At 32.0% G+C, this 24584-nt stretch overlaps 1 protein-coding gene across 2 annotated transcripts; it reads left to right on the top strand.

Moving 5' to 3' along the window:
• Window positions 1-22872, top strand: LOC148305837 (eukaryotic translation initiation factor 4 gamma 3-like). 2 transcript variants are annotated; one of them, XM_088266117.1, is made up of 21 exons: window positions 1-198; window positions 1017-1284; window positions 3525-3734; window positions 4146-4282; window positions 6312-6429; window positions 6516-6685; window positions 6805-7008; window positions 7154-7297; window positions 10414-10498; window positions 12003-12228; window positions 13698-13815; window positions 14329-14514; window positions 15711-15897; window positions 16812-16874; window positions 18355-18556; window positions 18777-18969; window positions 19334-19507; window positions 19617-19754; window positions 19837-20074; window positions 21330-21440; window positions 22184-22872. In XM_088266117.1, exons 2-21 carry the CDS (start codon window positions 1254-1256, stop codon window positions 22276-22278), a joined length of 3030 nt encoding a protein of 1009 aa, XP_088122243.1. In that variant the 5' UTR covers window positions 1-198; window positions 1017-1253; the 3' UTR covers window positions 22279-22872. The 2 variants fall into 2 exon arrangements, with proteins under 2 accessions (XP_088122243.1, XP_088122244.1); XM_088266118.1 differs by lacking the exon at window positions 16812-16874.
• Window positions 22873-24584: the final 1712 nt, after the last annotated feature.

Genomic DNA, 24584 nt, shown 5'->3' with positions numbered 1-24584 from the left:
ATTTCGCTTCTGTCGGTTGCGGGTTTTGGTCTTTGACCTAACGCATTGTGGCGCGAGCGGCTGCAGTGAGAATTTGCGGATCGTGGATAAATATGTCGCTGAACCGTTTTATGTTAAGCTGTCATCTGAAACATATCGAAACAGTGAACTCTTATTAGTTTTAATGTGAACAAGTGATTAAATTGTGGTACGTAATTGGTAAGTGATACATGCTTTTATATTTTTTTTCTTGTTATTTGTCTGGTCTCCAATGGCGTTGATTCTAGATAGGCAATCGAGAGTTTTGTCAAGTATTTCTGCGTGTACGCCGATAACTGTCACCGATAATAGTTCTTAAACCCTCGCGCGATAGTTCAAGCTGACCGCCACCCACGTGGGCTCATTTCTCACATCTATTTTTAGACGAAGAATTTTTGCGATCTCTACTGCATAGTCCGTGCCGCAAAATAACAGCTGTGCCTTGTTCCGCCCTCCACATCTTCCTTTTTTTAATTGCCAATATGAGTTAATTACTTTGAATTTTCGTAAGTAAAACACTCGATTGTTAATGTCCCATAGCCGCTGTGATATCAGAGTTGATATGTGAAGGATAATTTGGTCACGCTAAGAGAAAGTCATTTGGCTATGCATACGATTTAATTGATTTCATTAATTTACCAATGCAAACCATGTCTTAGTTACAATCACAGTGAATTGATTAAAAAAGTTGTCAATAACACCCTGGCTTGTACGAGAACATTATGCCCGACTACAACTTTTAGGTTATAATGTAATCGTTTTCGTTTTAAAATATCAACTCACAAAGGCTCTGTCAAGCAGTAGAACATAATTCAGCTATATGTATAGTTTGATTTAGCGAGTTTATTATAATGGACACTGCAACTATGTCCAAATCCTCGGCAACAACTTCTGATAATGATGCCACAAATGCTTAGAAGAGCGCTCTCAGCGTCTGAACCGCCGTGAATATCTAAAAAATCTCTAGTTATTAATTTATTTTTCTCTTTTCTTTCCAGATAAACGGCAAGTGTAATCCAATAGACTTATGTAAAATAATATTAAATAACCAAATTGCCAAATTCAGTTTGCTCAAGGAAATAACTGGTTGTGATATCGTTACTTGGGGGAGAAAATAAATATTAATTAAGTGTCCTTGTAATAAAGACTGCCAGTCGAGGTCTGAGCAGTGCATTACTTTTTGTGTGTTGACGCAAGTAGCTACGCTTGCGTATTGAGACCACAAATTTGTAATAATGGAAGGTGCTGAAGAAAACAATGTCATTGGTAAGTAATTTTGTCTTTATAAATGTTTTTGATGTCTGGAGGGGAAGAGAGGGAGAGGAAGATCCCCACACTATGGACCGATCAAGTTAAGACAGCAGCAGGCACCTCGGTGGTTGGAGCGCTACATGCAGCGCAGTCAAGGAGTAACTGGAGAAGAGTCATTGCTATGACAAGGGTCACAACCCTCAGTAATGAGGAATGATGTAGATAGAGTTTTTTATCTTTTGAAATTTCCTAGGCAGCAATTTAATAATGGATAATTGGATGAAAAAGGAGAGTGAAATTTCAAGAACGCATCAGTTTATTAGGCACATTTCTTTACACGAGAGAGAGAAGAAAGATATAACAGAGAGAAGGAGAAAGAGAACTATACATTGTAAGCCACTGGAGTAGGCAGAGGATGGAATGCCACACTCTTCTGTCCGACATACACTCTTATCTTCCTTTATATCCATATGTCATACATGCCCTCCAATTGCGCAGACTTTTGACACCACCAGATTTTAGGTTCTGATTGATCTGATCGTGCCAAGTCTTTTTCAGCCGTCCTCGTTCTGTTCTCCCGCTTACATTCGACACATGTATTTTCTTAGTCATTCTAGTTATCCATTAACTCCATGTTCATATTACCTTAAAGAACTCTTCTTATTCTTTTTAATTATCCCTTGTTCAGCCTCACATTCCTTTCTTATATCTTCATTTTTAATTCTGTCATACAATGATTTTCTACACATTAGTCTGCGGAAGCGCATTTCAACAGCATTCACTCTGCTTTCATCATTTTTTTGCCAGTTCCATGTTTCGCTTAGTGCTGTCGGTACCAACACTCCATTGTGAACCGCCAGATTGGCTACCATGGACATATTTTTATTTGCAATCACTCAATATATGTTCAAAGCACCATTTATTATATTCCCTGCATTCACTCTTCTCTCAATATCTTCATCTATTTTTCTATCCCTCTTGAACTTGCTTCCTAGATATAAAAATTCTTGCACCTGTTCCAGGCATTTATTTTGTATGATAATCTTGCATTCTGTTATATCTTTCTCTCTTTCAAATACCATGACCTTTGACTTTGACTTTCGTTCATTGCCAGATCATTTTCTATACATACATTATACATTCTTGACACTATTAGTTGCAAATCCTCCTCGCTGCTCGCTAGCAGTACGGCTACATCCCCATACAGCAAGCAAATAACAGACATATTCATCATTTTCGCTCCGATTCCCATACTTTCAATCTCTTTCACGCAATGGTCCATATACAGATTAAACAAGCATGGTGACATTACACATCCCTGCTTTACGCCTTTTGATATTGCTAACCATGATGTTAGGTCCATATAAACTCGTACACTAGCTGTGCTGCTCTCGTAGAGGGAAGCAAATGCTTGTATTAATTTATTGTTTACTCCGTATTTTTCCAGCTCCCTCCATAGTTTCATCATATCAACCTTATCATACGCTTTTTGCAGATCCACAAAAGCACAGAACAGTATCTGTGATTTTGTGATCTGAAGCGTTCATTTTTAATGTAGTGTAATTTTGTTGGGTAATATATCCAAAATAAAACACGGTTTTTGTTGGATTGAATTCTACATTTATCTATCTATATTTTAATATGTGACGCGTTTCGTCTTCTTAGGACATTATCAAACACATTATCATGAGTGTTTGATAATGTCCTAAGAAGACGAAACGCGTTACGTATTGAAATATACATAAATAAATGTAGAATTCAATCCAACACATTATCATGAGTGTTTGATAATGTTCTAAGAAGACGAAACGCGTCACATATTAAAATATACATTAATAAATGTAGAATTTGATTCAACCAAAACCATGTTTTATTTTGGATACATTACCCAACAATTCAATATGGAATTCTACCAACTGTCTGCAGTTACAATAAAAAAATTGTGTAATTTATTAATAATATTTAGATCAGAGTTCAGATCTTACATTAAGTTTAGTAAATAAAAAAATGTACAGCGACCTTGAGATAATAAATGATATTATATAAATGGCACTATGTAAATTGACCAAAATTATTATTATTACCTGACAAATAAAAGACATTCACATATCAACGACAAAATATCAACAACACCATTTAATTAAAGATCACTTTGTTATAGTAAATCTGCTCAAAATAATACACATCATCTCGGTCGTACTACTTTGAGTTAATTTGTAAATATCAGGTGTTTCTAATTTTTTTTTTCTTTTCAGATACAGGAGTACCGGATGAATCTAAAGTAGAAGATTTGACCAACGATGTCGCCAAAATAGATTTGAATTCAAATGAAAAATCAGCAGGGAATGGAGAAACAATGAATGGGAACGTTGAAAAGAATGGAGAAGAGGCGGCCGGAGCTAGTCAGAATGCCGAAACTGATAAACAGGACAAAGTGCCGCCTCGCAAATATTCCTACTCAGATGGTAAGAATGAACCCATATCATCATTTAACAAAAATTAAAGTATTTATACCATTTGGTTATGTTGTTGCACATATGAAATCATCCTTTTACTTTGAAAAATTGGTGTGATCACGTAAAGTAATTGTTAATTCTTCCGGATACTAAGAGCATATTGAATATTACATTTAAGATTATGTTTATTAGTTGCAAATTTAGATTTCTACAATGAAGATATTTGTATAATATTCATTAGTTAGAATTCTTGATTTTTTGCCAGCAATAGAACTATATCATCAATACAAAGTCGCATACCGGTTTTCTTATAGTTTTGTTCAACAATGTGATAAACAAAGACAAGTAAGATCGCGCTTAAAGCGGGGAAAATGTTACAATAATTTTCAGCTCTAAATGAAAAAGTTTTTCATTTTACAGATCAATGGTCACCCCAGAATGTAGAAGGGAAAAAATGCTATGACATTGATTTTCTAATGCAATTTAGAGATGATCCAAATGCTTTGAAAATGCCGAGCAACATAGCCATCCCCGAATTGCTGCATATCCCATCCAGAGTAAGAAATATTTTGATGTACTTATTTTACGTGTTCTATTGTACTTATACGTGGCCTGTTCAATTACATAAGTTTTAGACTGGCATAAAATAAAATATACTTTATTTAAAAGTTACATGTCTGGTTCATCTTCCAAGTATTCACCTCTTCGACACACACACACTTGGACAGTCTTGGAATCTTTCTTTTGTGATGTCCTTCAGCTCCTTCGTTGCATTTGCGCTAATCTCAGGAATCCTCTGAAATCTTCTTCCTTTCAAAGGTTTGAGTTTGTGGAACTAGAAAAAGTCAGAACGAACGCGATCAGGTGAGTAGGCTAGGTGGGAAAAAATAGTGATTGTGTGTATGGTCAAAAACTCATGAGTTCTAAACCTGAATGGGCTGATGTGTATTCAGGTTTCAAAACTCACGAGATTTTGGCCAAACACTCAATCACTGTTCTTCCTCACCCTCCCTACTCACCCGATCTCGTTCCTTCTGACTTCTTCTTGCTGCCCAAACTCAAAAGACCTTTGAAAGTAGGAATTTTTCAGACGATTCCCAAGATTAAGGCAAATGCATTGAAAGAGCTGAAAGACATCACAAAAGAAGGGTTCCAGGACTGATTCCAGTAAAACACTGTTGGAATTATTTGTTTGTTTTGTGAAATCAGTCTACGTATTAATTTAACATGCCAAGTATTAGATGTTATTGTGAATATTTGCCACTTCAATTTTTACATTGTTTTATTCATGCAAATTTTTGCTAGTGGAAATAATTATAACAATATGAAATAATTATACCTCTGAATAAGGTAACTGCCCTCTCCGGGACTAGAAACAGGGATCTTTAGATGTCCGGTTTGTTGCTTTAACCATAATTCATTTTTAATTTAAGTTTTACTTAGTAAATACCACCACTTCTTAAAATGTAGTGGATTTAAAAAAATAGCGATATTTATTAAGTAAAACTTAAATTAAAAATGAAAGACCTTTACCACAAAGTGACTGTCGAATCAATTAGTGAACTTATTTTATTAATTAACATTCATTTCTGGGATATAATGATTTCAGAATATAACCTTTCCCCTATTTGTAATTTAATATTCCTCTAGTTATACTAATTATCAATGGTTAAGTGAATTACAAAACTATGTACATTAAAAATTAAAGTTGTATTAGTATAATGTATAGTAGGAAAAAAAAACATGTTGAAATCGCACTCGTGATTGCCATTGAGAATTCACACATTAGCATTTTGAGCAGTGCGAATAGATATTTTATTAGATTTATATTATCCACTGACACTTCGTGATGGAATTGCATTTTTAATTTATTATTAGATTAAAACCAATATTTTTAGCTTTTCCACTTTTTTATTTGACCAGCGACCGGGTTTCGTCGTTACCGACATCATCAGACTGGTCTATTTTATATTGAAAATGCAAAATACCCAGCTCTGGCAGCTTGCCACTGATGACCTCAACTACTCAAAGGTGCTAGTCTGTTTTTGCACGAAAGCTGAGGTAGGAGCAGCCTGACACGAAGTGCAGGAATTTACTTAGCATAATTCCTTCAGAGCTCAGTCTCCGATCATTTTCACATCTGATTTAGTTCTCTTCTGACAACAATCCAACGTGTTTCACTTAACAGCGCACATCATCTTTATTGCTAATTTTTTTCCTCAGGCGTATCAGTTGAAAACCTGTTTATCGGTGACCGCAAGGAAATGGCGATCCATTCCTTATATTTAATTTTTAGTTTTTTTGTTTTGTTACAAACGATAGACATTCATACCCTTAGCAGAGAATCCATAGTAGCAATTTTAAACCACCAAAGTGTCACTAATTTACATAAGTAAGCTCAGTTATTCGTTTTCAAAGAATACGTTGTGTAGTGATGGTCAGTGTGTAGATTCTGGAATTATTTTCTCCCTAAAGGGTTTCTGTGTTAAAAAAAAATATGCAGATGGAAAAAAAAAATCACCCAAGAAAGTATAAGCATTTTTGTATTAAACATATAATAATTTTATTTTTATTTTATTAAAATAGGTTTCATCGATGGATGGTTCTCGTGGACTTCCCGGCATGATGAAAGCAAACGATTTACTACCTGGATTTGCACGTGGTGCCCCACGAAACCCGCTCCCTAGTAGAAGATCCCAACAGGGTAAAATGTTTTATCCATTTATATATATAAATTACTTCAATTTCTGTTGCTTGTAAACGATGGTGTACATTTTAATTATTTTTTAGGTACTAAACCTAATGGCCGAAACAGTAGCCAGAACTCCACCGGAAACCGTGGAGTTATTCATGTCAGTCTCTCTTTGAGGTCTGAAGTTAAACTCAACGAAACTGAGAATGCCTGGAAGCCATCTCGCATTCGACCAGTGAACGCGGAGCAAGAGGACATTGAGACTCAAGTAAGTAACTTTGTATGTTTAAAATAAAGAAATGTTTTTTTATATGTTATATTTTTAATCTTATACGTTTTATAACTAATTTGTACTATCCAATGTTAAAATTAAAACCTAATTTGTAGGAGCTGTATAAAAAATTCAGGAGTATTTTAAATAAAATGACTCCCCAGAACTTTGACAAACTCATGGTACAAGTCGGAGAAATGAATATAAATAGCGCTGAGAGATTGTCTGGCGTAATCGATCTTGTATTCGAAAAGGCCTTGGATGAGCCCCATTTTTCTGTAACTTACGCTTTGATGTGCAAGCAGTTGGAGCAAATTAAGGTAAATAATTTCAAGAAGCGACTAACTTTTCATTTGATTTTAGTTGTGATTGATTTGTGTGATGTTATTTTTATGTGGGTTACCATAATTTACCCACTTGCGGGACAGTTGTTAATTCAATGGTGTGTTTTTATTTTTTCTTTAGGTGAAAGCAGCTGCTATTGACACCAACGAAGAAAATTATGTGCATTTCAGGAAGTTGATTATTTCCCGCTGTCAAAAAGAATTTGAAAAGGCTGATACAGTAAATGTGGAAAAAATTCAGGAAGCTGAAAACTGTACTGATCCAGTGAGTATTATAATAAAATTGTTGATTGCGTAACTGCGTATTTTCCATGTAATTATGCCGTGTCTCAGAATGGGTTAGGCAGAGAAAAATATATGTTTGCACAAGAATATCGGGTATCTTATGTTTTGTATCATTTAAATTAATTCCCTTTAAGTTGGTCAATTATTTAAAAAAAAAAAAATATTTTATGTTATTGAATTGGAGTTAATCGATTAAAAGCTTGATGTGTAGATCTTCTAAATGTACATTACTACAGCATATGTATTATAGCAACAGCATCTGTCTTTATTGCCATCATTACAAATTAAATTTGTGGTTTATTCCATGCCATGTGACTGTCGTGAAACAGCTGCCACAAAAAATAAATGAATTCAGTGATCTCGTAAATTCTCTTTTGTTTTGAAATAATTATACCTGAATTGTAATTGAAATTCATAATGTCTCCCCTTTCACTAAAATTACTCCCCCCTTACAGTAAATGTTATAAAAAATAACTCAATAGTTTGAAAGATTTTTTCCTGCTGAATAATACATGTGCATATTTACCCCGTAGATGTATTACGTCTTGGAATACTGTTGATTTTAAAATAGGCCGTATAAACTCAATAAAAATTTACATTTTATCTCCAGATCACATTCAATGTCATCATGAACTTGAACTTCTTTTTACGATTTGTGTATTTATAAATATATTCTCCCTTACTCTTCCATTGTCAAGTTGTTCTCTTCATTCATGAACTCGAAGCCAGTCAAAATATTCCTTTTACATTAGATATCGCAATACGTATTTGACTTCTGCCTTATGTTTTTCACACGCGGTTCGACATAGATAACCCATTTGAATTTCAGATATACCAACTGCTCAATGTCAAAATAATGCGTTGGAGACACAATGCATATCCCTGATACATTGTTCTGACATTCAGCAGTCGATATGACACATAATTAAAGTACTGTTTCCTCTGCGATTGTTTTTTTTGTTGTTGTTTGGGTTTTGTAACCATGTTGCAACTCTGCGATGCGATCCATGCAATTAGGCGAACCAAACATCCCACTATACCTTGCAAAATTCTTTCTATTATTTTTGTTGCAATAACAACGACAACAATTTGTCCCATGTTCCATTCCATTGCATCTAAAGATATCTCTTAATAATAAATGGCGACGCTAATTAGTAAGAATAATAACTTCAAGTGTGTTAAGTATTTTAATATAACTTATGTAGTAGTGTTCATTAAGACTAAACGTTAAAAATAAATTCAACAATTTTAAAAAAGAATCGCTAGATTAGTGAAATACTAATTTTCTTCGTACCCTCTTTTGACCATCAGGTAACATTCACTGAATTCCCCACAGTAGATACCGTGTAAAATAAAGTACACCAAAATAATAATCTGATGGATAGGTTTCCTTATATTAAAATCAATTCAGGATATCAAAATATAAAATTCATTGTTTGCTAATTGTGTCCTAATTTTATTTTTAAAACTCTAAGTAGTGAGTAGTTTCCATGCAGTTTTATGCGAGGGATGTAGGAAATTTTAAATTACTGTAATTCATTGTTAAATGAATATTTGACACTGTGTTTGCACTGAGTCATTTCGAAATTGTGTAAAAAAAGAGAGTTCGGTGTATTTTATACTATCCGTCAGTAAATACAAATTTTAAAAGTTTTGATTTTTATTATTTGTAATTATAAATTCTCTTATATATTTAAATAAAGTCTTCACTCCTTTATATCAGCCTGGATTTATTTGTTATTTTAGCTTAAATTCTAAGGTAACTAGAAAGACCTTTAAAGTTCTTACCCCTGACAATAAGTATCCATGAATGTTTCTTATACTCTTCTTGTTACCCGCCCTTGCCAGAGTGGTCATGGATTTTTTGTGAAACTTTAGGGAAAAATTTGAACAGTATCTACTTAATAGAAATATGAGCAAACCTAAGAAAAAAAGTAGCAAAGAAGGACGAACCATTTTATAAATTATAGATATGTATCTTTATAATCACATTTTTGTTAATTTAATATTATCCAAATATAAAATGTAATTATATAATATAAAACATTTCAATATCAGTCCGGATGATACTAGAAACTCAGATGGCAAAATTATGAATGAAATCAACAAATATGTATTTCATTTAAAAAAAATACTTTTTCGAAGTGACTACTGGCTGATATATTCTCTCTGCCTAACTCCACGGCTTTCTGACACTGTATTTTTTATTTTATTGAAATTAAAATTAATAATATCCGTATTAATTAAATTGTCCTTTAATTGTAGAATTTCGTAATCTATTATTTGTTATAATATAAATCAAAATGTGAATTGTGTTTCTACAATTGATTAAAAAAATGTTCGCTTAAACTTTGCAAGGGGGTTATCAAACTGTATAAAATAAAAATATTCTTTCCTCGGTGAGACGTAGAAACACCATCCAATAAGTGTGATTTTATTACGATAATAGGTTTCTAACAAATTATAAGTAAAAATCGAGAGCCGACAAAACTCTGTTTATAAAAAATTGTGGTGGGGTGCGGAAAACTTGTAAACACGAGCCACGGATGTCTTGTTTTTGAGTTGCAGCAGATATCCTTTCATTTTAATGCTAAAATGAACACATTTTGCAAAGTGTCATATAAACTAAACAACAAAATGTTTATAATTCATTGATAATTTTACGCCAAAAACTTAGTTTTCATTTAAATATATTCTTTACTTCAAAAGATATGGTTATTTATTGGCTATGCCGAACCTAATTTTGTGCACGAAAATAACTAGAAATAATTGCTCGTGTTCTTGCCATAATGCCAGGAAAATACTCAAAATACAGTTTTGTTAATATCAGAATCTACCTTGTATAAATGTATATAATTTTTACAGTTGATAGTGCCCTCACAAGGAAAAACACATCTCACGAAAAACAATTACTAGAATCATAAATCATTTTGCAAATATATTAATAGTGTTTTGAAAAGCTTATTTTATTCTGTTTATATTTTTTAATTACCGCTCTCATGATACCTTTACGTTTGCGTGCTTGTATTTGCATATATATAATTTTCAAGTTTGGCATATCATTCTATATTGTATGTCTTTTTACATTAATTTTAGGAAAAGAAGAAAGAATTGTTGGCTACATTAGCAGAGGAAGAACGCAAAATCAGAATGAGATCTGTCGGCAATGTCAGATTCATTGGTAAGTAAAATATAAAATGGGTTTGAATGAGTCTGAATTACGCAAGTATGTAATTCTAACTTTTTCAATGTGTTCATGTTTTTAATATGTTTAAATCATAGACAATACAAGGAACTATAAAAAATCCTTTCAATAACGTAAACTATATTTGACAACCTATCATCTGCTTTTATTTTGCTGTAATCTGCTTTTGAATTTTTGAATAATTGAAATGGTATACGTATTAGGTGGACTAGTAATTAAACTATTATTTCGTAGTGTTCCATTAAAAATATTTTTTGTTTATATATATATTTTTTTGTTGCTAAAATCACAAAATATAATTGCCATCATTATTGATAACCTATTTTATTTTGTGAGTTTTCAATACCCCTTGCTTAAAAATCTAGTAGTTCTGAATTACAATATCAGAGGAGGTAATTTTTATTAACATCAACCACATTTTGGAATTTTTTATCTTTCAAGGAGCGCTTCATAGATTGAATAAGTTGATTGTTAGATGTAGCAAAGTCTGATGAATATGGAGGGTCAGGTATAACCTCCCACTGTAAGTGTCAGATTTTACACAAGTTATTTAGGTTGAGTGAGGGTGTGCATTTCTAAGCAGATAACTCCACTATGTTTAACTAGATTTAGGGATTTTTCTTTTAGCTTTGTGTCGAGTCTCCAATTACCAACAATAAATTCTGATGTTGTTTCACCCAGTTTTAATAACTCAGAGTGAATTTACAATGTTAATTTTGGCTTTGCTCTTGAAATTGGTGTTTAATTCTATGAACGGCATTGTTTTTTCACCTTACATTATCATAAATTAGTTATTTTTCATCCCCTGTCCCAAAAATAATGGGTTCTTTGTTGTGATAATAACGAATTGTTTTTAACGAATTTGTTAGCATCTTTAGCACTTTCTTAATCCAGTTTAAATAAAACTGCACCATCAACCAGATGATACGAGTTTCTGGCTTTTAAGTACCTCTACCTTGTACAAACGCAAACTGGTTCAAACCTAAGTTCCAACCTGACTGTTTAAAAATATGGCATAATTCCTTGTCCACCTAATTAATATATGTATGTGTAATTAAAAATAAATTCTATATACTGAAGTGTTTTGGACGAATATGGTCTACAATTTTTATATCAATCTAAGAAGCAGGTGGGAGATTTTTGTGTTTTTAATCAATACATGTTTTACATGAGATAGGGTTAACCTGTCATTTACCATACAACTCTTCCTTTCTTCTTCAGACATTTCTAGTGGATATTCACTTGTATTGTTAAAAGGTTTGAAACGGTCAATAGTCCATTTAGTTTGTCCGAGGATTGAGTTAACAGACAACTAGGAAATGTACGATTGTTAACAATTACTCATATCATAAGTATAACATTGTGTCTACAGTTATTACAGTAATAGATCACATTAAATATCGCTGAATTTACCTTGCCACATTACATTATCTGGTGGACCTGTATGACAAAAAAATAAATGCCTATTCACTGTTTACAGGTGAGCTCTTTAAGCAAAGCATCATCACTAGCAAAATCATGGTCTATTGTATCGAGAATCTGCTCTCCAAAATAGAAGAAGAGACTTTGGAGTGTCTGTGCAAATTACTGACAACAATTGGAAAGAATCTCGAGACGGTGAACAACATCAATTTGGAGCCGTATTTCAAAATGATGCAAGACATTGTGGATGATAAAGTTGGGAAAAAAGTCAGCAGCAGAGTAAGGTATGTCGTTTAAAGTTATGATTATAATATGCACATTTTGGTGATTGCACAGAACAGTAACAGATAAATTCGAAATATGATCCACGAAGCATTGCCACTTTATTGATTTCTCCTCGTGACCGTTATCTGTATTTTGGGCTTTCAAAAACTGTCAAAATTACGTATGTTTAAAATTTGTTTTAAAATAAATCTAATTTTATATCTGATAAATATAATTTTCATACAATATATAATACATAATTAAATGCAAAAAAAGTATATATTCTATTTGAGAGTATACATGCATCAATATTTTTTTATTGCATAAAAGATGTACAGAATAAACAATAAATTGTGAAAAAAAATATGTGTATGTAGGTACTATGATAGAAATAGATTAATACAGATGCAATTTAATGGAGAGTAATTTTATTGCCGCCTCCGTAGTGTAATGGTCAGCACGCTCGGCTACCGTTCTTGAGGTCCTGGGTTCGATTCTCATGGGGGGGGGTCAAATAAATATAAGTGATTTTTTTCACTCTAATATTTATTTAATATTACCCTGGACTGGTACCTGAAGCGGAGGGCTGATCACCTTTCCTTCGTGTGTTAACGATCAAAATAATACCGTGTTTATGTAATGCGGTGCCCTATGTACCATTGGGGTGCGGATAAGGGTTTGAATTGAAAAAAATGAAAATTTTATTGCTAACCCTTTGTACTCCATTTTCGCTGTCACAGCGGCATAGAAAACATTCGAAAAGTTTCGATGACGCCGCAGCGACGACATAAACAATAGATCGACAGCCCCTACGTAATGTACTCTATCTGCAAATCTGTTACTTTACAGGAGAGAGCTTAGAAGATTTTTTCAACATATTTTTTATTATTAATTAACTGTTTTATCTGAAATTCTAAAATAGTATTATACTTTAAAAATACGATAAAATAATGTATTAAATCATTTTAATACTTTATGCTTTGTGAAAATTAAGTAGTTAGCGTTTTAGGAGTTCAGTTCATTTAGAAAATTCGATGTAGATAACGTCTTATACGCCTAAAAAACTAGGCGTAATTTATTTTATACATTTTTTTGTTTATCTATATTTGTAGATAACGATCAGTTGATAACGTATACCAAATATCTCAAAATTGACAAAAATGTAGTTAGAGCACTTTACGTAGGGCACGTCGAGATATACATTCATCAAGAAAGTTGCTGAAATGGCGTTAACTCTTTTTTGTGTGGATGTAACTCATATTTTGTACTTAAATTTATTTAATAAAAATCACTTCACCTCAGGCATCAGGCTCATGGCTTACCAAACAGTATATTTTAATTTTTGCAAAAATACCTTAATTTTTCCTCACATTTTTACATACCCAATTCAGTAGCTGGTATTCCATGTAAAAAAATAGAGTAAAAAGGGTTAACGTAATTTTTTTTTGCCACATTTGTTGTAAATGAATGTTGACAATAATTGTTACAGATTCATGCTTATTGATGTGATTGAGCTCCGCATGAAGAAGTGGGTACCTCGTCAGATTGCTGTCCAGTCCAATCCCAAGACCATGGACCAAATTCAGAATGAAATGGAATTAGAGCAGGTAAGCTGAAGATCAATGGATATATTTTTTTGTTGCATAAAAGATGTACAGAATAAACAATAAATTGTGAAAAAAAAATGTGTATGTAGGTAGTATGATTGAAATAGATCAATACAGATGCAATTTAATGCCGAGTGATTTTATTGCTGCCTCTGTAGTGTAATGGTCAGCACGCTCGGCTACCGTTCTTGAGGTCCTGGGTTCGATCCTCAGGGGGGTAAAATAAATATAAGTGATTTTTTCCTTTTTTTAATTTTTTATTATTATTTTTCATTATTTTTTCTTTTTATTATTTTTTCACTCTTAATTTTTTGGGTGCTTTGCCAAAAAAAACTTTTGGATCTAATTTCATGTCCATATAATAAAATTCAAATTTAAAAATAAGATAACGCTTTTGTTACTAACTAACACTAACAATTTTGTTAAATAATTTTTGCCAACTTGAAGTGAAAATGAAGTAAAGTTCACTAAAATGTGAAGTAACGTTAACTAAACAAGAAATATTTTTTTTAGTCTTTGAACAACTACGGTTCCCAGTCCAATACTCCTCGTCGCGAAGAGCGTCCCACTAATATGAACAAGAGAGGCGGGTCTAAGAGTGCCACCGAGGATGGATGGACAAACGCCCCATCCAAAAATTCCAGATCCAAGCCTCAGCCGTACACCGTGGACCCTGGAAAACTCAGCAAAATGTTTGCGGTAAGTATGCAAATGGTACATTTGCAGCTCTCTTGACTAACTCATACATACCGGTGTTTGCACAATTTTTACAAAAGATAATTTTTTATGTTAGTCCTTATTTTTATCTGAAATGGTGCAACTGAGAGCACTCTTTAAGATTCATTTTGTCTTTGAATACCCATATAGAATAAAAAAGGGAGATTTTGAAATGTCATTATTAAGACTGATGAAAACTATATGCCAATTCCCTAATAAATGATATACATATCGCTCACTCCTTTCAAGACGTTCACGTCATAAATAAAAAAACTTGATTTTACAGGAGAACGTTTTTAAAGTTTAAAAATATAATACAATGTATTAAAAATAAATATCAAGCCATTATTAAACTTTTTACTATGCAACATATCTTTTTAGGTAAAACCTGAAGGTTTTTTCTCCATTTGAAAAATATTTAGTATGTTTAAAAAAATAATTAAACAATACATTTTTTTCAAAATGCAAAAACAACACTTTCTGTCCTGTAGCGGGTAAATACAAAGTTGAAAATATGCCGCTTTTGCTGGGATAAAGCACATTTTCTGGGCATTCTGAAAACATGCACAACTGAAAATTAACAATTTTTGATTTATGACGTTCTTGAAAGGAGTGAGAGATATGTGACTTAATGCACACTTTGAAATTTTTGAAAAGCATTTTTTAACTAAATGAGGGTAGGATTTAGGGTGTGCCAACTGTATATTTTTTTGTAACGAGTTTTTATTATTGTGCCAAATACATAATAACAGAATTTGTGAATACTGGTATACGTCCCCAATCATTTTATCCCTGTTATGCAAAGTCTTTAACTAGCAATCGCTCATGTATCAGTCTTTTGTTATGATGATTTGGCATTTGTAAATAATTTTCCAGACATTGCCAAATGGGTGTGGTACTGTGTAATGTATATTATTTTGAACATGTTTGTCCAAATCCTTGATCACAATACTGGAATTATTTGTCAGAATCTCTTATACATAATATCAAATACGGTTTCGATTCCATGATTTTGTAGAAATTTTAACAAATGGTGATAAGTCCCGTGGGAATGGTTCGTGAATGAATCACACTAAGGTTAGAATGAACACGCCCAGAGTAGTGAATAATACACATCGAGATATCTACAACATATTATAGTTAAAATGACACGATTTGAAAGCTTTATTTGTTTGCAGCCCCCTGTAACTCAAATATCACTCGGACCACCGACATATTCATGGGGTAAGGGTTCCGCTACCAAGAAGGACACCCAAACTGTTCAGCAAAGCTCTGTCAACTCCCCGGCTAAGAAAAACACTACAGAATCGTACAACGTGTACAATGCGCTGAGAGATGCAGAAGATGAACCGCAAAACAGACCAGGTAATAAATATGCAAACTCGTAAACTTTTCAATATACATAACGTAACTGTTATTTACAGGAATTCATACCTTGTGAATACAGTTACAACTCGTTCATTTGAAGAAAAAAATCTAATTTTAACAAAATTATATTTTTCTTCATCTTTTATTCTACTTGTTGGTGGAGGCCTTGTACCTGTGTTTAAGAGGAATTAGCCTTCTGCGATGTTGATTTCCAGCTGTCAATCCATCTCTGGTGGTCTGTCCATAAACTTTTCAAGATACATAATGTAACTGCTAAATTTACAGGAATTCTAACCTTGTGAATACAGGTACAATTTGTTAATTTGATGGAAAAATCTAATTTTAACATACCATTTTTTTCATCTTTTATTCTTCTTGTTGGTGGAGGTCTTGTACCTGTTTTTAAGAGGGATTAGCCTTCTTCGATGTTGATTCCCAGCTGTCAATCCATCTCTGGTGGTCTGCCGAGGAGTCATCTACCTTGGAGTTGAGCGTGCTGTGCGGTGTGGAGGAATCTGGATGGTTCCATTATTCTTACATACAATTTTTTTCCATTGAAGATTCTTTACACTAAATTATTGATAAAAAAAATGAAAAATTTAAATAAATTGTCATTAAAATCAAATAACGAGAAAAGCAATAATTAAAAAAAAATTGTGATGCAAAAATACAATGAATTTAAATATCTGATTTCATTTGCTGCTTTTGTTATTTTGCTACAAAAATTCAAATTCTTTGAAAACATTTTTTAATCTTTTGTAAGCGGAAAATGAGTATTTTTTTCTTTGAAATTTGCTATTTAATTTTTTTTAATGAGAACTTGGGGGAACGATTCCACTCAACCATTTTTCTCAAGCAGCTAAGTCATGTTCAAAATTAAACGTTATGTATCGTTTTATGTTTTATTTTAGGACGTAGATACACGCCCAAAGGTAAATCTATCGAAAGATGCACATTTAAGAATCATTTTGAAGGTGAGGTTTCGTAAAATAACATAAATCTAATTTAATACTAATTAACTAACTAACCATCATGTAGCTACATCATTGGGGATTGGCGGAGAGAATAGAACGCCACACCAATCTGTCTTTGCAAACAATCTTCGCAAAATAACATAAACTTACTTACTACTAACTACCTAACTAACCATCATGCCGCTTCGCTGCAGGGGTAGGCCGAGAGAATAGAATGCCACACTAATCTGTCTTTGCAAATAATCTTCCGTATTCATGCATCTCCTCATACCCGCCGATATGACTCCTGGCTCCTGACTTTCAACGACTTTACATCTTTCTAGTATTTAAAATACTTGATTATGCCAAGTCTTCCTTTGCTTCTATTTCCAACCACATTTGCATCTTAAATCTATTTTACTCTTTTTTTACTCATTCAATTCACATGCTCAAACTATTAAACTATTTCATATCTTTTTTTAATTTGATCAATAGTGCTTATCTCAGCTTTAATACTTTGGTTACTATGACTTTTGGGGTTACTATGCCAGAAATACTCAATATTTAAAAAGTAAAATCTGTTAAATTATTTATAAACACTCATTGTTTTATCTTCGGTGTGACAAAAATATCTCGCGGAGTTTAGTTAACTAAATGTACGCAACATTATAAAAAATGCCTTGCGCATAACACTGCAAAGCTAATGAGTTCCCAACCTAATTGAAGACATCCAGTGTTTAAAGAAAGAAAGGGGTGCGAGTAATTAACAAATAAAAATATTAATAATTTTTTAGTTATGTAATATATGTATTATATTTGTATCAATTTATTGAATATTGTCAATTAACCTTAGCACGTAAAATGTATCTTTTTGAATAATATCACAGCTTAACACAACTTACTTTTCGCGAAAACAACGTGGGTTTAACATGCTTTGTTTTTCTCGTTTCTTTAAGTATTTTAGTAAATTGAATTTTTGTAATATGTATAATTGTGAGATAAAAATGATCATTTCTATCTAAATGTCCATGTATAACTTACTTACTTTTTGCGAAAACAAAGTGGGTTTAACACGCTTTGTTTTTCTCGTTTCTTTAAGTATTTAAGTAACTTGAATTTTTGTAATATTATATGAATTGTAAGATAAAAATTATCATTTCTATCTAAATGTATAACTTATTGAAGGAAAAAAGAAAACATAATATGCACCAATGATTTTTACATAACCCCGAAGGCATCCCCAACATACTTTCCAAAATGTATCTGATACTTTTATATATCATTACATCAGATCCGAGTATCGAAATCCGATATATCAGATTTTGGGTAACCAAAGGGGTGTGTAAAATAAGAAAATAACCTTAATCCCGACAAACGTTGTTTTTTATTGTACAGTTTGAATTACATCTCTCAGCGAGAACTTCCTCTCTTTTAGGCAACTATATTCGTCAGGGATAGCATAAAGTGGTTAATTAATCAAATTTTTATTTTTATTTTTCAGAGGGTCGTATTAGGAATGACCCGTTATCAACATCCTTGTGTGAATTCTTCTATGATACACCTATTCGAGTCCAAGCCATGATGGACCGGTCTAAAAATGACAAGCCGTATGGACTTTTAGACAAGATTCATAAGAATTTCCTAGTTCGTGGTATGACGCCCGACTCCATTATTAAGGAAGTTATTTTGTGGGGACTTGAATAGTAAGTACTCTACTCTTTTCAGTTTTATATAACTTTAGACACACGTACATTCTGCAATGGCAGTGCCATCTATTGAACGTTTAGCAAAACATGCAAAAATTGCTCACAGTGTCACAGTCTCACAGTTTCCATTTAACCAAACTGCCACAGCAACGCGTTATACGGCTTGTTGATAAATAATAGTGGTTTTTGTGTTCTAATTGAAATATAACTATTTCAGCAACCGAGTCAAGAATATGCAAGTCATTGGAGAAGTAGCCGGGCGAATGGTAGATGACGAGACCATGACTCCCGAAGAATTCCTCGAAGTCTTCAAGAAAATCGTAGACTCTTCAATCGACCTGTTTTTGGATGGTGACCAGGGGATATGGAAACTGCTTTGCACCTTTGTATGGGCCAGTATGATGAAAAATGTGAGTTTTTTTGTAACATTTTCTCTTTGATTTCTGCTATTTTGTCTCTACGACTATGTACTTTGTTTAGAAACAAATTGGGGATTAAAAGTACCATCGAAATTATCATTAATTGAGTATTAAAAAGTTTATTAATGATTCCTCGAAAATATTTCATAAAATAGTGGAATATATTTAAAAATATATAGAATGATTATGTATTGTGTATTAAAATGTTAATTAATTATTGATTATTGACTGTTTTTCATATCTGTTACATATTAGTTTGTTTTTATTTTTATACAAACATAAAATGTACTTTAGATGTTGAAAAGTGGAGAGAAATATTCCTAATCATTGTGTATTTATACTGTCTTCCTTATAGCCCCTGACTCTGAAGGAGATTCACTTGGCTGTATCCAAGATAATCGAAGTCGGAAAGGGATATGAATTTTTAGTAACATTGTTTGCCATGAAAGCTGATGAGCAAAGAAACAAGGTTATCACACTATGGGAAAATTCAAACATGAAACTCACTGATTGGTTCGCAGAGGAGAAGGTGAGTGTTAAATTAGCTATGCCAACTCTGGAGATTTATGTTTTGAGAATCATTTGATTGAAAATTGGTCGCCTGATGGGTTTATTATAACTATTTCTTTTTCTTGTAGATTGAAGAATTCATCAATGTTCTTCCTATGGAATGCTTTGGCAATCATCTTATTACAAACCCACGAGCCGCACTCAATGAAATGTTAGTCCTTATGAGAAACAAAACCCCTCGAGAGAGTATGGATAAATGGATTAAGGTAATAACTTCCTCATTATCTTGCACATATGAGGGAATATAACTTGTATTTGTGGTCCGCTAAGTGATATTTTTTTTTACAGAATCGAATTGGCGAATCAGTTAAGAGCAATTGGTTCATCAGGGCTCTAACAGAGGCAGTTTACACGTATACATTGATTCCTGTAGAAAATACTAAACCGAGACTGGATGCTGAAGCCCGTCAACGACTTAGTGTATATTACCCATTGTTAGTTACGCACGTTGCCAATATTCAGAAATATGAACTGCAATGTCTATTTGCCATACAACATCTCATGACCAAATTGGAGCATCCTTTGGGTATGTGTATAATTGATATCAATTTATTAAAAATGTTTATTAATTTAATGTTATTAAACTGATATGATTGTATAGTAGAAACTTATTAATTTTTAATTTTAGATACCCAAATTTCAAGTTCTCAAATTTGATACCAAAATTTACACCATATTTATTTATAAATATATACAGTAGAATCGCGATATAACAAAACGCAATATAGCGAAAAATGACAGAAAAAAAAATTTACTCCCTAAAACCAATTTTTTATAAAAAAAATGCATTTATAAAACGAAATCCCGTTAATATGTATAACAAAATCATTTTTGTCCTGTATGAAAAAATACCAATACACAGTTATGTAAATTTAAATTAAATTTAAAAAAAAAGATTAAAAATATTATTTCTCACTTTGAAAGCCGCGCCGCGCTGCATCTGCGGTTTCATGGCCTTCACGGCAGCGCGGGGTGGTTTGTCGACACCCAGAATTGTCAAAGCTTCTATTAAAGATTAACTAATTTGTATAAACATCGCTGACTCCGCCCAAAATCAAAGAATGGATTTGACGTACAGGCGCGGCAGAATGTGACGTAACTCCCGTGTAAGAGGTACTTAACGCCCAGCCGGGTAGCTCCCAGCTACCTCATAAGTACCTCTTACTTCGCCGCGACGGGAAGTCAAATCCATATATATATATATATATATATATATATATATATATATATATATATATATATATATATATATATATATATATATATATATATATATATATATATATATATATATATATATAAATTGATCATGTTTTGAAAGACCTTTATTTGTGTTTTGAGTTAACAAAATAACAAAAGCAGTCAATGAAATCGTTTTGTAATTTTAAATATTGCTTTTTGTGTATTATGGTATAAGGAAAATTAAATATTTTTTAATTTAGCCAATCTCTGTCACGACATCCACATATATTGAAAACTTTCCTTTTCAAAAACATGTATTTTGTTGAGAAGCATTGATTTTTATTACAATAACTGATTTATATGAAGGTCACGGACCTTGTTGATTATAAATTGAGTTTTAAAGAAGATGACATCAAATGTAATACGTAAAAAAATCAACATTAACGCCAGTTCAATAAATAGTAGAACAAGCACTGAGTTATCAGGTTCGTGAGCTTACATTGAACTGTAACATTTTATTATGTTTTCATAAACAGTTATCTTTTTCTTATATATGAGTTACATCAGAGTCACTTTAATTATAATTTTGTATTTTTAAGGTTTAACCGTTCAACTGTTTGAGCACTTGTGGGACTCCGGGGAAGTGATCACCACCGAAGGATTTCTCAATTGGGAAACTAACACTGATATCGCAGAACAAGAGGGCAAAGGTAAAGAATACAAAATAATTATACAACGATGCTCTCTACAATTGTATTACATTATTCTCTTCTTACGAGATGTCCTTGCTGCACATAAATTATTTCCTATTTTCAGTTTCATTATTTTTCAAATGAGAATAAAATAGTTTTTTCTTTCTTTTGTTTTAAGGTTTTAAAAATATATTTGACTCATTTCTGATACTCTTATTTTGACATATCGCTCACTCCTTTCAAGAACGTCATAAATAAAAAAAAACTTGATTTTTCAGGAGAAAAAAGTTTTAAAATACAATACAATGTATTCAAAATAAATATCAAGCCACTTACTGAACTTTTTACTGAGCAACAGATTTTTTTAAGTAAAACCTCTCGTTTTTTCTCCATTTGAAAAATATTGAGTTTATTTAAAAAAAATATTTAACAATACTTTTTCTTCAAAATGCAAAAACAACACTTTCTGCCCTGTAGCGGGTAAATATTAAGTTAAAAATATGACTCTTTTGCTGGGATATGGTACATTTTCTGGGCATTCCGAAAACATGCACAACTGAAAATGGACAATTTTTGATTTGTGACGTTCTTGAAAGGAGTGAGCGATACATGTCAAAATAAGAGCATCATTTTTGAAGACGCTAGAAAGGAGTCAAATATATTTTTTAAAAACCTTAAAACAAAATCATGTCACAAAATTGACAGTGACAATACAATTTGAATTTTTTTTATTTGTCTTATATTTTGTTTTTTTTTTTCAGGGGTGATGTTGATGACCTTGACATCATTTTTCACAGCCCTAAAATCATGTGAAGGATCATCCGATGATACCGGTTCTAATGACGAAGATATTTAAACTAGGAAAGACTAAGTGTGTATTTTAGTTCATAAGTAGTGAAGAGGAGTGTTCTACTTATTTTATTTTTTAATGTCATTATGTTTAGATGTAATATGTTCATTCACTCTTATGAACAATGCAAGTATTGTATTATTTCAGCATATACGGGCGGTACAAGAGATTTTGGAGTTTGAATAGTCTAAACGATACCTGATTAAAACCGCAGCTTCTTCAAATAAGTTCAATATAAAGTTCATCTAAAAAACGATTGCCTGAAAAATTAAATCTATTCATACCCCTTAATTAATTTTGTGCCACCTGTATTATCAGGGTGATACTTTTATGGAATAAAACCATACACTGTCTCTCAGATAATTCAATTCAATCTTACGATTCTTTATACTTTACTTGTAAGTGCGATACAATAGTAGTCACACGTAAGTATTCCGATTATTAAGGAAATTATAAAAAAAACTGTACAATATACTCATACACAGCAGCTGACACAGTGTAGACCATACACAGAATTTGACACAAAAGACACCGGACCATTCTATTCACTGCATTATATGACAGTTGTAAAGATTGGTTCATTATTATTTTTTAAAATTATCCAAATATTAGAAGAAAAAAAATTTACATCTTGTAAGTCTTTGAGACTTAGTTGCGTTTCATTAAGGTCAAGATATGAATATATTTTAACTCGTCAACAAATTGTTTGGTTAAATAATAATAATTTATCACCCTGTTTTTAGCTTATATGTTGTTGCTACTACAAGTTGTTAGATTTTTCTTCACAGATGTTTACTATTCTTTTCTACTAAAGGAATTTGTTAATCTATATTTTAACATATTTTATATACTTAAAATACATATTATATAGTTTGACAAAAAAATATATTTAGTTATTTTGCTTATTCGCTGATAGAAGAAAGATAACTGAAAAATGACTGGTGCTTAGTTTACCATGAGGTTTGAGCATTGGTTGCATGGTTCCAAGCTAAATATAAAAAATAAAATTAAAACATTTTCATATTCATTAGTCATATTGTAAGAAATATACTACGATATAAGTACGAGGTCCACAAATCCTCGCAAACTTTTCATTTATATTTTATATTCTTCATCAAGCACTTGACCAATATTAATTGCCTGATTCATACGCATTTAAAAAGTGATGGAATGTAATAACCCCCTCATAAAAGTTGTTCTTTTTTAAAAAAAAACTTTTTAACAGATAATCACTTATATATACAAAATATAAGAATATACAAAAATTAAGAAATCTTTCAGAAATAGTTTTGTATAATACTGTTAATTTTCTTTGTCTTGTTAATTTTAATTTGGCGATTGAGAAGAAATAAGATTTAGATTAAAAGGGTTTTAAATAGTGCTCTTATTATAACTCGTTGAGTCATTATAAAGTCGTAAGGGATATGTGAACTGGATGTTCCTATATCATTATTATTCCCGAATTAAATTATTCTGAGTTTTACGAGAGTTTGTGTTTACAGATATTTAAAAGGCAATTACTGTTAACTTGTCAAGAATTAATCATTTTGAACTTAAACTATCGTAAAAGATTATAGAGAAATATATATCGCGTTAACCTATGAAGTTGTTGTTTTTTGTTTTTTTGAAAATGTGAACTCAAATCATACACATTCATCTGTTTCGAAGGTATTTTTGATATATATATATATTTCATACACTATTCAAAATAAAAATAGTACATATAGTAAAATCTGTGAGTTAAATGTATTTATTTCTCTTATATAAATTATAAGGTATTTTATTTCCTATTTAAAGAGCAGCTTACATTGCAAGTTATGACAGAAGGGGTAATCCCAGTTCCAGGTAGATAAGCCAAAGCCGCATAATTTTTTCCAATTTCCGAAACGCGCGCCTTAATCTTTCACTTCTGGTAGCAGTATATAAATACTCATCTCGACATAGTCATGTATCGCACAAAATGGTATTGTCTACACTAGTAAATATCTACCGCTAAACATAAGCCTCTCATGGTCTTCCACCCAATGTGACTAGGCGTAGTCTTCCACCAGTTGTATTTTTAATGTTAATATAAAGGTAACTTGTACTTCCGATTTCTCGTTGCCATATTGGTAAATTGTCCAGTTGTATTTGTTGTTTGATCACATCTACATTACATCACATATACATAAAATATTTCATTAATTTAATGAAATACCAATATTGCGAGTTTGTTCAGCCATGTAAAAATATTATTAAATAGAACATTTGAGCAAGAAACTGGCTGTAACTATTACAATAATGATTTATCTATATCAGTCCAATAAAATGTA

The sequence above is a fragment of the Brachycentrus maculatus genome, unplaced genomic scaffold (assembly GCF_059751285.1).
Source record: "Brachycentrus maculatus isolate JH-2025_06_01 unplaced genomic scaffold, ASM5975128v1 h1tg000261l, whole genome shotgun sequence".
Lineage (NCBI taxonomy): Eukaryota > Metazoa > Arthropoda > Insecta > Trichoptera > Brachycentridae > Brachycentrus > Brachycentrus maculatus.
This window is presented reverse-complemented; position numbering and strand designations above follow the sequence as displayed.